Consider the following 15,020-nt stretch of genomic DNA (forward strand, 5'->3'; position numbering starts at 1 on the left):
TTTAAGCAACACATTCCTCTTTGAGGTGGAATAACTGGGACACAGTCTTTGCTCATGGCCAGCTGGGTGAATTTTCCTGGCTAAAAAAAAAAAAAAAAAATCCCTCTAATTGGGTTTTTGTGTGTTTGGTTTTACTTTATTTTTCTCCCATTATTTGGCCTCAGACTCCTTACCTAACAAATCAAAGGGTTCCTTTTCCTAACCAACTTTCATGTTTTTTCCATTTCTTGCTGCTTTACTTTTATTAAAAACCTTCTGATGCCTCCTGGGAATGTTCGGAAGACATTCAATTTAGAAACCACTCTGGTGATGGATTATAATTTTTATGGGGTTTTTTTAGGCTGTTTGCTCAAAGATGGATCTCTTTCCTTAGAAATTAATCTGCTCCTGCTGTTTATTCCCATTCACCATAGGATATAATCTCCAAAGAATTTAATTGTGATGTCACAAACAGGTTTGTGAATTTAGGTGATGTATAAGCAGCAGGAACAGATGAATACTTAATCAATTATCCTGTCTCCCAGCAAATCCCTCCTAGTATAATAAAACAAAACCAATCAACCAACCAAAAACACCACAAAACAAGAAAAAAAGGGTAGGGGGAGGGGAAAATGGAGGAGAAATAGAAAGAATGAGATAAATGCAGAATTTTTATTGTTTCTAAAAAATGTCCCACCAAGGTATCTGTGTGCCTTTAAGGTTTTCACAGTCCCCTGTGACAAAGCTGATTGTAGTCGACCATAGGAAGCCCCATCTCTCAGGAAAGAGATTAGTGGACTTCTTGGGCCATACGCATCTCTGATGTAACTCCACTGACTTGTAAATTGACATCCAGGGTTGTGTTTGGCCCTCTAACCATAGTAGTTCAAATCCAGTTGTTTTATAAATAGTGGTATAATTTATGCTTCTCGTGTAAACTGGTGGGAAGATTGGTGCAAACAATAAAGTAGTTTAACTTGTACAACTTTGATATCCAGTGCTGTGTAAACTTAAATGCACTGTAAAGTAGTCAGAAGTCATTTGTAAAGTAGTCAGAAGAGGAAATAGTAAGCAGAAAAAGTAACTAAAAGGAGGGTCTTAGGTTAAACACTGCTATCCTTATTTTATGGTCATGGCTTTTCCTTTTGAACTTTCTTCTGCGACCCCTCCCCCCGGTGTGTAAATTTTGGTTATGTGAAAAAAGAATAATATGCAACCAGAGGAGCAAAAGCAGGTGTAGCCCTGTGCCTTTTCTAACCCTTGGTATAAAAGACATCTCTACTTGTCAAATTCATGGTGGTCTCAAGACATCCTTCCACAGGAGTTCCACCTGGATTCTCCAGGCTGAATTTAGCTCATTTTGTATATGCTTTATGGGGAATATATGTGACCATGTATCTTAGCAGATGTCTGTATTTCATAGCCTAGTGGGACTCCAATTCTGGCCCAAATCTGGATTAATTTCAGATAGGCTGCAATGGGAAATCCCAGGCTTACTATAGATTCAGAATGGTGAAACCTCTAACTTTGGCCAGGTGGAGCCCTATAGTTTTCTCTTTCACGTGCTCAAAGGAAGTTGAAGGTTGGTCTTTATTGCTATAGTGGTCAGAAGCATAAATCTTCAAGATTCATGGTTTCCTCTCCTTCTCCCCATCCCCAAAATAATCTGGCTTTATGTATTACAGGCAGAAGCAACAAATTAACAGTTTACATCAGAAGATACGGGAGAATGAATTACGGGCTCAACATGCCAGATTGAGCCACCTTGTGAATTGTGAAGAATCTTACGTGACTAATTTACAGGTAGGACGGTTATTCAATATATATTAACTGAACACATCAGAAATACCTGAGGGCATGTTCACAGTTCATTGCAGGCCAAAAAGTAAAACCGTTTAAATTGTTGTCTGTAATATTGCCTAACACTCATACTTTGCATACATTTCAGAATGTTCTGTTAAAATGTACTTTTCCCCAATAATTGCAGAAGTGTTTTACAAGTTTTAAATTAACTGTTTTTATATTAAGTGTATTTTGTGCTTAACATTTATTTTACTATTGTATGTGTTTTGAAATCTGAAAAAAAAGTGTGTGTTGTGAAGAATGAGGTTAGAGCCATCATAGTATTCAGCCAGCAGAGGGATCTCTAAGACAGGGTGCAGGGTAATGTTAGAGATGAAGTTAAATGAGGAAGAGGTTTAACAAAAGTAACATTACAATGTTAGCTATATTGTCAGAAGTTCAGCACCTTAAAATAAATGGAAAAGATGTAGAAGCCTGGGCTCTGATGGGCAAGCAAGGTACCAATGGAGTAACTTTGCATGGCAAAAGAAGACAACAAATTTGGCAGGGACACCTAAGTAGGACCTGGGATAGTGCCCAAAGATGCATCTAGAGGGAAGTGGGGAAGGGAAGAATGACAACAGGAAGCGTAGACAAAAGATTCTCCTATTCTGTTTCCCTTGTATCACCTTAACAAGAAAAAGGTTACAATCAATGGACTAGATCCTCAGTTCATGTACTTAAGCATAACTCCAGTTATGTCATTGGAGCGATAGTGATGTATGCCAGCTAAGGACCTGGCCCAGTGTACGTATAAGCCCATAGAAAGAGGAGTCTGAATGCCTGACCATTGTCTGGTTGGGACTGAGAATTTAGCATGCCTGTAAGCTAACAAATGCATTGACTGAAATGGAAACACCATGCATTGTTAATTATTTAGGGAAAGATTTTCAGGTGACTCAGGATTTAGGTGCTTAATTCCAGCCGTAGGCACTTCTGCAAATCTCCTTATTTTGTAAAATTATTTTAAAATTGTAAACATGCTTTTCTATACTGAAATAGTTACCTATTAGAGATTGGGTGGGTGTGAATTTGAAAGAAAAAAATTATTATTAACATTTTTTTCTACATGAAAGGGGCAGTTACCCCAGAACTTGCAAGGATGTTCTGGGTTGGTTTTATTTATTTTTTGAGGAAAAGGGTGTTACACACAATCGTACATATAATCATGTAAATAGTAAACTTTATCTAAAACATTAACGAAGGCTTTTCTTAATTAATAGCATTTTTAAAATCAAGATTTCTGCTTTAATTGGTTTATTCAGCATTTATTCCTGGAAGTTATTTTTCTTATCTGTATTCATAATACATAATTTTAAAAATCTTTTCAAAGATTAAACTATTCTGAATATTTTATCTGTTTTGTTAAGGGATGCTGTCAGCTCAAAAATCATGTCTTTTAACAAAATCAAATTGCCTTATAAATTCCAATGTAGATTACTGAAACTGCAAGACTTTAAAAAAAAAAATGCAATTTACTTTTCATCACTCATGCTACCTGTCTCCATCTTGCACTTCTCTCACCATGGACAGTGAAAATGTAATTTTCACTCCTGTGAAATGAGGAGGCCACTTGGTACAGTAGATAGAGCAGCAGATATGAAACCTAGGTTTTGTTCTTGGCTCTGCCATTTTTGTGACCTTGGGCAAGTCACTCCACCTTTCTGTACCTCAGTTTCTCCATCTGAAAAATAGGGATAATACTTACCCTCTTTCAAAAAGCTTCTAAAGATGTAAGCGTCATTGCAATATTTTGATTTGTTCATAGTCATTTGTAGTCTGGCTTGCTTTTTGGGTTCTAATGCAGTGTTTGGGGTTGGAAACACTACAGATGTCTTGGTTTTCTGTAAAAGAAAAACCTAAATTTGGGGCCAAATTTGACATGACCCTGTCCCTTTAAGCATGTTATGGAGATCATCATAATTCTTCATTTTAAGGTCTGATTGTGGAGCAGGAGAATATCTGAATTTGGCAAAGTATAACTTCCAGAAATTCATGGTGTATTAGCTTATTTTTTGATGCTTATGCTCAGATATCCGATATTGACTGAAAATTAAATCCCACTCTATTTGTGTACAAAAAATGTGTAGTATAAGACTATGCCTTCCCTCCGAGCTTGAGGTGCGATTCCCCTGCTTGTGCTAGTTACACTCGTGCTAGCTTGATGAGAGCTGGCATGAGTGTGTGTGTACATGAGCAGGGGAATCACTGGGCTTGTAGTGTAGATGTAGCCTAATGAACACCAGTGCAGTTATTTTTCGTAGCTTGTGCTGTGTCACCTCTCCTCAGTAAACATGTTGTTACATATGTGCATTTTCTTTGTAAGACAGGCACTGTATTTTTCAATCTACCAAGTGAGAGGGTTTTCTCTAGGAGCCATTCAGTTATGTAAGACTGTCAGCTGCACTTTAACTATACTTTTTTTTTTTTTTTAAAGCATTCACAATATGAGAACACATCATTGCAAGCTCCATTTTCAGAAAGATCAGTATCCCACTGTGAGGAGCTTGAGCAAAAGCTTGCATCAGTTGAGAATAAGGAAATGCAACTCAATGAGTTTCTCAAGCAAATTTCAAACAAATCCAGTGAAGAGAAAAAGAAGATGGAAGAGAAAGTAAGTGGCTTTCATGTTTAGATTTCACCTTTGTGCCATGGTTGTATCAGAACTTTTTAAGCAGAAAGCAACTAATGTGTAGGCTCTAATTTATCCTGTGGTATCTATAGCCCGTCCACAATATGGCATTTAAACATGCCGCGCCTGATTCACCACTTGTTCCAGTGTTACATTGTGTTACACAATTACTTGATCTCAGTGGAGCTACACTGGGTGAAACTGGAGTATCACAGTGTGAATCATGCCCAGTAGAAGTGTACCAAACCTCAACCATGTCAACAGAGTGGCAGCATGATTTCCCTGTCCAGGGTGAAAAGGGCTTTTGGTTTTTCATTTTAAAAAAAACCCTCTTGGACAGGGGCAGTCTTGCTATTTGTATGTGTGTTCAGTGCCTACTGCAGTGACGCTCTAGGTGTGACTGTAATACAGGTAACAAATAATAATAGCCAAACAGATTCTATATACTGCCACAGGTACCATAACCTGTAGCAGTTTTTTAACATGGCTGCCCCATGGATTGTAATTTGTTAATATGGATGCAACTCTGGAAACCTTTTTTTTAAAAAATGCCTGTGTTGCTATCCTCCCTAAAGTGGAACATTCAGAACAGGGGAGAGATAATACTGGCTGAGGGAGCAGTAAAAACAACTCACTGAGGTAGCATTAGCTTTTCCTGCAGGGATGAGAAAACTGTGGGCAGCTTCACTGGTGTTAGCCCAAATGTAGATGGCTTTCTCTGTTCCAACTGCCATTTTCAGCACCATATTAATTAAACTTGCTCCCAGCAAGCATATATGACCTGGTGCTGAAATCACCCATCTTCATTATGGGTCTTGTGGTTACTAATGCGAGCCAAAGAGGGACATTTTCTGTTAAAATTCCATGGTGTAGAGAAGGCGGTAGGCTTGTAAGCACAAAGGCTTGTGACAGTGTGTTGAATTCTTAATTTTTGTTTCTTTACTTACTTTCAGTTGAGCACATTCCCTTAGAGGGAACATCACCTCCTCTGAGCAACCCTGGGCACATCTTAAAATACGCTACACAAACTGATGACTCAATTTATTTTTAAAACTCCATTAAATCATGTCTACAATAGAAAAATTACCATTGCTGACCTCAATGTCAGCATGAATGGATCTGAACCTCTCTTGAATGTTTGAACGGTATTCAGAAACCAGTTAAAACCTGTTGCTGACACTGATTTCAGCTCTTGTCAATTAGGTTTGCTCAGGGTGTGCTTTAAAGGAAAATTGTATCCATGTGCCTCAGCCCAACAGTCTGAAAATTCATGTGATTTGAAGCACTTATTAACCTGTATAAATGAACATATTTTTTTAAAATAGTGTGGAAAGTTTGGGACTAAAACCGCTGTGTCTAATACAGCAGACACAAGTCTCATACTGAGCTTTTCTGCCTTCTAGAGTGAATGTGCCAAATCCATGAGTGAAAAGCTGCTGCCTCTTCTCTGAGAGGTGCAGCGTAGAACTTACAATGCAAGACAATTCTGTGCTGTTCTGGGAGTTGGGCAGAATCTCTGCAGCATAATTCACTACACAACCATGATATCTTCCCTAAGGCCCATCCAGCCTGTGGACTGAATGAGCCAAGGATCCTGTGGAAAAAAATATGTGATCATGTAATTAAATGAATGCATTAAAGTAGGATGGGATTGTAATTGTAGAAAGGAGGAAATGCAGGGCCAAAAAGGGCATGTGCTGCTGTAGGGACACAGCTGACAAGATCTGAACTCTGGAGGGGCTAGGTCCAGGAGGCAGCCTGTCTGCATGATCCCTGTGCACAGTCACTGTGCTGATGCTAGTATCCGTCAGAGCCTAAAGGGGAGGAGGCCCCTAATCAGTTATTGAGGGATTGATGATGGGGGTACTGAAATTATTTTGCTCATCTGGGGAACTATTTGCTGATAAAACCAATCGTTACTGAGAAAGGTGTTGAAGTGACTTCTGGGTGAATTCCTCCTCCCCAAAGGCTGTGGAAGGGATCTCCATCCCAAGGAAAGGGGTATGGGATTGAAACAAACTACTAGTAAGGGAAACCCCTCCACCCTAACCCACTCCTGCACTGCATACAAGAGGACAAAATTAAGTTTTCACTTTAATACTGACATTAACTTTTGAGGGCTGACCTTTACAGGAAAAATAATCCTTTAGGAAGTGGGGAGAGGACATTGGGAATGTGGAGATGGAAGGAAGGGGAATATCAGTGGCTGACAATCCAGCTAATAGAGGGAGAGAAGCTACAGCCTGTGATTGCAGGAGAGGAACCTCAGGTTGTGGGTGCAAAAGGGAAAGGGGAGATGTGAGAAGGCCACTATATCTGTCCCTGAAAATGCTGGAGGATTTTAGTGGACGAAACAGTTGTGCAAAACCTCACTGAAAAAAGCACAAGGCCAGCATCCCCTAAAGGAAGATGACATGTCAGAGGAGCAAAGGCATTTTGGAAGGTCATAGGTTTGGGGAAGCATCCTAACTCTAGGATGTATCTCCAAATACTTTTGGGTTCTATCTGGTAAGAAATGTCGTAGAACAGCCTGAATGCTGTATCCGTTTTTGAGGCCCTGATGATTAAGAGATTCGTATCAAAACTAATCTTAAAACTTAACAGAATGTGTATGTAGCCCCCAGGATCCTGACTTGTTTAGAAAATTGTCCCTGGAAAAGCTTTTTTCAGATGTTGTCAGCTACTAAACACTTTTATAGACTCCATCATTAGACTCTGACATTGCCAGAGTCATACATAACATTTGTTTTTCAGCAAGATGGATGTTTCCAGCACTAGACACAGAAACACCAATTGTATTTGATATTTTAAAGGGTTACATGTCACACTTATTCATAGCGACAAGTGTTTCTAATCCTGTAAGTTGCTAGGCTGTTAATGTGAGCAATATGGGTAGAGTTTTCATTAAATCAGATCCTGAGTGAGAAAACAGGTTTTGAGTAGTCTTTTTTTTTTTTTTTTTTTAAGTCCTTGTTAATAAAGCAAGTGCCAGGAGTGCGTGTATGTGTTCTGATCTTGGTTATCAAACATAGCAAAGAAATTATTTTGCAGGCTGACGGTGAATTAAGATTCCTGTAGAAAGTCAGCCTTAACAAAGCTGCTATTTCATTGTGATGTCCTCTGATGTAGTTGTTGGACTGTGTCAAGGTCAAATTTTTGGCTCAGATTCCTATTAGGTTTAGTCCCGATAGCTATGTATTTGAAGTTGTTTTTAATTCCGGTAGCTGTTGCACAAAATAATATTCAAAATCAAACATTTAGGACGTCTGTCTTGAGAGATGCCATCTGGTCACCTGTTTATATTGTGTGTATATTTATAAAATGAGAGTTGAAATAACACTTTGTAACTCAAGAAGAGTATCATGAGAAAACCACTATTACTGGCTTAGTGGGTAGAGCACAGGACTCAGGAGACCTGGGATCTGTTCCTGGCTCTGCCACTGGCCTGATGGGTGACCTTGGATGAGTCACTCACTTCACCTCTGTGCATCATTTGCCCCTCTGTAAAATGGGCCTAATGATAGTAATTTCCTTTGTAAAGCACTCTGAGATCTAATGATGAAAAGCACTGTTTAAGAGCTAGGGATTATTATTTATTATTATCACTGCAGTACCTTCAGGCACCAGATGGATCAGGACTCCATTGTGCTTGGGAAGCTTATACAGAGAAACAATCCCTGCCTGAAAAACAAGACAAAGGATAGAAGGGAAAACAGGCACAGGGATGTGAAGTGACTTGCCCAGTGTCACACAGCAGGTCAGTGGCAGAAGCAGGAATAGAACCAAGTCTCGTGACCCCCAGTCCAGTGCTCTATCTGAGGCCATGCAGTTTGTTGTATACATGGCTTTGAAACATAGTATTTACCCAAGAACTCAGAAGCATGTATGTGTTATAAGTTTTTGGATTTTTTTTTTTTTTAAGTAGGGCTGTATGCTGTAGTGGCTAATGTGCCACAGACCAAAGAGCGCTATCTCAAGTTATCAAGTTATACAGAATAAGTACCTGAAAAGTTCAAGAGCTGGGAGTAAAAGTGGCTATGTGGTATGATGCTATACGACATCAAAGCCCCAAAACAGAGCTGTTTCCCCTTAGGCTCAGCAGCAACAATTCAGGGTCTTGCAGAGAGGTTTCCATTTGGATGAGAAATTGGTGGCATAATATCAGGGTATTTTCTTAGTGCAGTGGTCACCAACCGGTTGATCGCGATCGACTGGTTGATCCTAGAGGATCTCTCAGTCGATCGCGATCTCTGGTGGCACAGCATGTCTGCTGCTAAGGCAGAATCCCTGCCCTGGCCCCATGCCGCTCTGAGAAGTGGCTGGTGCAGCGCTGGGGGTGGGGGGGCAGAGGTCTCCCTCTGCACGCTGGTCCTGCCTGCAAGCACTGCCCCCACAGCTCCCACTGGCCGGGAGAGCTGCGTGGGCGGTGCTTGCAGAGAGGTGCAGCATGCGGAGCCACGTGCCCCCCGCCACCTCCCAGGGGCTGCTGGGGCGCGTTGGCCCCTTCCAGGAGTGGCGTGGGCCTGGGGTAGGCAGGGAGCCTGCCTTAGCAGCAGCCATGCTGCACTGCCAACCGGGAGCTGCCAGAGGTAAGTGCTGCCCAGCAGGAGGCTGCACTCCAGCCCTGAGCCCCCTCCTGAAGCCAGCATCCTATACCCCCTTCTGCACCCTGAACCTATACCCCCTTCTGCACCCCAGCCCTGACCCCCCTCCCAGAGCCAGCACCCTGTATCCCCTCCTACACCCCAACACTCTGCCCCAGCCCGGAGCCCCCTCCTGCACCCAAACTCCCTCCAAGAGCTTGCACCCCTCACCCCCTCTTGCACCCCAACCCTCTGCCCTAGGCTCAGACCAGAGCCCCCTCCCACACTGCGAACCCATCAGCCATAGCCCAGAGCCCGCATTCCCTCCCAAACTCCTACCCCAGCCCAGTGAAAAGTGAGTGAGGGTGAGGGAGAGTGAGCAATGCGGGGTGGGGGGAAAAGGAGTGAGTGGGGCGGGGCTTTGGGGAAGGGGCAGGGCCTCAGGGAAGAGGCAGGGTAGATCCAGGGTTGCCCTTAGATGCAAAAAGTGAACTTGAGCGTAAAAAGGTTGGAAACCACTATCTTAGTGTAATATGTTTATTTACAAAAAATGTACACTAGTCCCGTTTGCCTGGATAGCAGTAGGAAAAAAGCAGCACATAAACAGCTCTTCTGCAGTAGCCTCAGGCTTTGCTTTATCCCCAGAAACAATTCTCTGCCTCTGTTTTTTCTCTCCAAGGACTCACACGGACTTGCAGCAAAATGCAGACTTTTTGACAGTCCACCCAGTAGTTTTGTCCCAGTTCTCCCACTCCTAATATTCTTCATGTTGCTGTCCACCAGGCATGCACATAGAGCAAGCCAAAATAGTGAGAAACTTCCTAGCAGATTGTGGGCAATTGACATAAAAAAGAATGTTAAATACGGATTTTATATGGCCCAAGCAGTGGGCCATATAAATGGAGGTAAAACAATTGTAGCTTCAAATATGTTTGGTGCAACGCAAGTATTTAAAGATGGTAATTGTTCTGAGTAGGAGATACTGGATTTAAGCAAAATAAATGACCCTTTGGTGTAACTTTCTGTAATAACTAACCCTTACTTCTGGCTAAGAATGTAGCTTCTAAAGATCTGCTGAGTTTTGAGAATTTAGAAATAGATTCTTCATTATCTTGTACAGATTTATTTTCTACCATAATAAATTATGTAATTGTATTACTCTTTTAGCTTAAAACCAGAGACAGGTACATAAATAGCCTGAAAAAGAAATGCCAAAAAGAGTCTGAACAAAACAAAGACAAACAGAGACGAATTGAAACCCTAGAAAAATATCTAGCTGACCTGCCAACGCTGGATGATGTAGAAAGGCAGAGTAAGCAGGTAAGGGGAAAGTATCTGGTTTTAATAATACGTAAAAGAAGAGGTACAGATAGAAATATATTCTGTGACATGCATTTGTGACCAGGGTCCCAGGGGAGTCACACTGTTATTCAATTAGGGCAATCTGTAAAGAATAGGGCAGGTAATCTCCAAAACTGGTGGATATTCCAATACTTAGATTTCCCAAGCCAGCACAAAACAGCTTCTGTAATACCTCACAGCTTCTGTAATACCTCACTGGTTACCCAGAAGCCAAAAATACGGTTCCCTTAAAGCAACCCAGCCTTGGGCTTCCACCCAGATAACCAAGTCAAATATGATGAGGATTACTGAAAATCATATTCATCATGTTTCAGATCTTACCCATATACATGCCTACAGCTAATTCTTATTACCTAAACTAAAACATATTAAAAAAGAAAAGAGAGTGAGTCTTGGTTAAAAGATGCATACAGACATGAGTACAGTTCTGAGATCAGTTTTACAGTAGAGATGGTGAGCTTTGTAGTTGCAAAGAGTTCTTTCAGAATTTGTCCATAGTATATAGTCCAACATTCCTATTTAGGGTGATCCCGGTGGGACTGGATATCTCAGTTGTAGGACTCAAGCTTCCCCTGTGTAAAGCATCAAGGAGATCTGAAATAAAAAGGATCATACCCCAAGGGTTTTTATACAGTTCCAGGCCTTCTCTTAACAGCTCGGAGTTCTTAGGCGAGCAATAGGCAATCACTGAGACTTTGAAGTAGACCTATTTCCTAAGCATCACCAGTAATTAGCTACAAGGATTAACATAAGACAATTGCCTGTTTTCCACCATTCGCAGGTGATTTGCTATACATTTCGAAGAGAGATCAATACAGTGATATTATATTTACAGTTCATTTAAATGTTAAGATCTCCTTTTGATATCTGAATTTACAGAATACAGCATAGACAGGAACAGTTTTGTTACACTGTTAACCTCTAACTATATATATGTAAAAACACAAACATTATCTACCAATATGTTCCTAGAGGTTGAATTCAGGTCATTTATCTTGCAAGATGCTTAACTCTTTCTGGCCATGTGTCACACCATTATCGATTGTTTTGCAATTCCTCTTGACTGAATTGCAATGTGTATATCACACTTTTCCCCACTTGATTAGTAAAACAAATATTTAAAGTGTTAAAAGGTGTTTTAACAGTGTAACAAGGAGAATTATAATAGACTTTAGTGCACAGTAAAAATGAGGCTAAAAGTGCATTCAGAAGATAACTGTAAAGCTGGGGCCTGTAGTAAGTATGCTTAATACAAAACTTAGCATTGTGTCTGACTGTTTGGATGTAATGTCTTAGCTGCACATTCTAGAAGAGAAGAACAAGCAACTCCAAGAAACGGTGACAGATTTGGAGAAGAAGCTTGGAGAGACTAGAACACAATGTAGGGAGAAAGAGCTGCAACTCGTGTGTCAGAAAAAGAAAGAAAAAGACCTGGTCACCACAGTGCAGAGGTATGAATACCTATGTGATGCTCTGGGACTGTTGCAGCATACTTGTTTCAAGCCGCCAAATTCTTTGCAGCTTTACTGCAGTACGGTGTCAATGACTTTTGTGTCACACTGGAACATATTACCACACAGAGGGTGACAGTGTGACACAAAAGTCATTGACACTGTATTGGAAATGTGATGAGATTTCCTTTGTATCATGTTACGAACGATATGATAGCAGAGAAGGGGCTGACTATCACCAATGTCTTTCTGAGAGCTGGCATCATGGAATAGTGCCAGGTAAGGGTTGGATAGAATAAGCGTGTGCAGCAAAAGAGCATTGTTCAGAGACTCCCCGCATTCCAAACTAATAAATAAGCCTGTACTAGACTGTAGGAAAGCTCAGAAGAAATTTATTGAGGGGTAAACTAACCATGGAAGGGTCAAAGATTTAAAAATCCTGCATCCATCTCCTAATGGGGGAGGTATTTGTTCTGAAGCGGGCGGATATTTACAGGGAGATTTAACTGCAGCTGGTGCCCTATTGCTGGCCTTACATAATCATAAAAGAACAAATTGGGCAGATTTCCATGGAAAAATTCCAGATGGATGATTGAATGAGGCTATGGTGTATGTTACATTCTTTATACTACTTAAAGGCATCATTTTTAAAGGGAAAATATCAATTGGAGTTATGTGATAAAGACAGCCAAAAGGGAGAGGTTATGAAAAGGATAATTTCTTATAATTTGGGTTGGATGTCGCTTTAGTTCAGGGCCCCTCACTTGCCTAAACGTACATGCCAGTAGCAGTCTAAAAGCGTGTTACTGATGAAAGGCTAGCCGGTTGGGACATCTAGTCAGGCAGATCACTGGGCACATTGTTTCCATCTTACAACTGATGCACCTTTTTATTTGTGTCCGTGTAATCTACAGGGATGGTTTTGTCTCTCCTGAAAGCCTACAGATATTTGAAACGAGCTCTGGTTTCTATATTGGAAAACAGGATTGTCACTGTAATAAAACGCATTTATTTTTGAAAGCTGCTGAGGGGGAAAGCTCTGGCAGCATATAGGGGCTTTAAATGAACTGCAGGGGGCTGGGAACATTCCTCTGGTGCGTAAACAGTGTAATGGCTGAGATTTGTGGCTTTATACTGCCCCCTCGCATGCCTATCATAGGGGGCAGGAATGATAGACCATAGTGCATGGCACTGTGGGCATGGCACTGTGGGCAATTCAGGACTGCAGTGGTGCTCATAGGGACCCCATAGGCAAATTTAGTAAAGCTGCTGTAAGAACAACCCCCAGGACTGCTCTGACTAATGCTGGAGCTGATTCAGCCCCCATAGCAGCCCGTAAAACGGGAAGCACAAAGGGGTTTTAAAGTTAGTTGTTCCCCTCCTTCTGAGTGCACCTCCAGTGCCTTGCCTCAAGAGATGCAACACAGAATCTGGTCCAGGATTTATTTTTTTAACCAGGCAGCAAAGTATTACAAAGGTGGAGTATATATTGGATAAGTAATAAAACTTTCCTGTGTATTGAGATTGATCTGTTCTTGTTAGTGACATGGTGACTTCAAGAAATCCAGGATTTACACCATTTCACACCTGTCAGTTTGCTTATACATGAAGCTGGAATCTACTTGTAAAGTCTTGGTGGGTTTGGTGAGAGACTGGGTGATGATGCTTATGGTGGTTTTTAAACCCTCCACTAGAACATACTGCTGTTTTTGTTTCCTTGTTTTCCCAGTAAATTGACTAGTTGCTTTTCCATTCTTATCTCTGAACTGCAGTTTGCAACAGAAAGTAGAAAAATGCCTGGAAGATGGTATCCGCCTCCCCATGTTGGACACAAAACAGCTTCAGAGTGAGAATGAATGCCTCAAAGAAAAGAATGAGAGAGCCCGCAAGGTCAGTCCATGAAACTGATTAGCTGAACTGTCAGTAGTGTCCACAACCTTAGAATCTCCTATTGAGTTTCTTTGTCTTATTTTTCTCTCACTCAATTTTTCACGTGTATTGCTGATTCCAGTTTCTCTTCAACACATGTGTTCCTTGGGTCAGTGCATTTGTTTTGCATGAATACTCAGTTGCACAAGAAAATGTAAACCATTTTTGGTCAAATAAAATAGAGAGAGACTTAGTTTTTACCAAGAAACTGGCAGCAAGTTAACTGTGATTGTGTAATTAGTAATTTCATGATGAAGATTGCTGTGTGAGTGTTAAGCAGTATTTCTCTCTTTTTGTTATTTACTTCTTCAAGGGTAGGTAATTTGAGTTCCGGGTTTAGACATTTATAAAAGAAAAGAGGGTCACTAGATCAGAAATTAGACTGTTCTACTTAAAACTCACAGGGTCAATCATCTTTTTGAATGTGGTACTTAGTCATATTTCCGGTTTTTTTTATAGGTCATAGACAATCAACAAAATCAGATAGCTGGGATGATGTTAGAAATTCAGGTAAGGAAATGTATATATTTTGCCATTGGTTTAGGCAGTGGCAGTTGCAGTTTGATAATGTGCTATTAAAACACAGATACTGTATCTCTGTCCAAATAGGAGCTTGGAGTAGAAACATCGCCTTAACCTTAATTTAACTTAAAATAAGCTTTTTAGCACTTTGCAGATAGAAACAAATTGGATTCCCAGCATAAGGTGGAAAACTGCCTCCCTACAAGCTGCCTTATGCTGATGGTCTAAAGCAGGGGTTGGCAACCTTTCAGAAGTGGTGTGCCGAGTCTTCATTTATTCACTCTGATTTAAGGTTTCACATGCCAGTAATACATTTCAATGTTTTTAGAAGGTCTCTTTCTATAGGTCTATAATATACACCTCTACCTCAATATAATGCTACCCGATATAACATGAATTCGGATATAATGTGGTAAAGCAGTGCTCCAGGGGGGGTGCACACTCCGGTGGAGCAAAGCAAGTTCAATATAATGCGGTTTCACCTATAACGCGGTAAGATTTTTTGGCTCCCGAGGACAGCGTTCTATCGAGGTAGAGGTGTATAACTAAACTATTGTTTTATGTAAAATAAATAAGGTTTTTAAAATGTTTAAGAAGTTTCATTTAAAATTAAATTAAAATGCAGAGCCCCCCAGACCGGTGACCAGGACCCGGGCAGTGTGAGTGCCACTAAAAATCAGCATGCCATAGGTTGCCTACCCCTGGTCTAAAGGATGTCCT

General features: G+C 40.8%; 1 protein-coding gene and 1 long non-coding RNA gene across 2 annotated transcripts in view; one reads left to right on the top strand and one right to left on the bottom strand.

Moving 5' to 3' along the window:
* Nucleotides 1–15,020, top strand: part of CEP85L (centrosomal protein 85 like) — a 160,086-nt gene that overhangs the window by 136,541 nt on the left and 8,525 nt on the right. The window contains exons 5-10 of the mRNA XM_034765794.1: nucleotides 1,665–1,782; nucleotides 4,259–4,435; nucleotides 10,204–10,356; nucleotides 11,695–11,849; nucleotides 13,622–13,739; nucleotides 14,238–14,288. Of these exons, the coding sequence (XP_034621685.1) occupies nucleotides 1,665–1,782; nucleotides 4,259–4,435; nucleotides 10,204–10,356; nucleotides 11,695–11,849; nucleotides 13,622–13,739; nucleotides 14,238–14,288 (772 nt within the window). The remainder of the gene's footprint in view (nucleotides 1–1,664; nucleotides 1,783–4,258; nucleotides 4,436–10,203; nucleotides 10,357–11,694; nucleotides 11,850–13,621; nucleotides 13,740–14,237; nucleotides 14,289–15,020) is intronic.
* LOC117874992 overlaps nucleotides 10,649–15,020 on the bottom strand; it is a 92,063-nt gene continuing 87,691 nt past the window's right edge. The window contains exon 7 of the long non-coding RNA XR_004645160.1: nucleotides 10,649–10,992. This is a non-coding gene — a long non-coding RNA (uncharacterized LOC117874992). The remainder of the gene's footprint in view (nucleotides 10,993–15,020) is intronic.

This window comes from Trachemys scripta, chromosome 3 (genome assembly GCF_013100865.1).
Source record: "Trachemys scripta elegans isolate TJP31775 chromosome 3, CAS_Tse_1.0, whole genome shotgun sequence".
In the NCBI taxonomy this organism is placed as follows: domain Eukaryota; kingdom Metazoa; phylum Chordata; order Testudines; family Emydidae; genus Trachemys; species Trachemys scripta.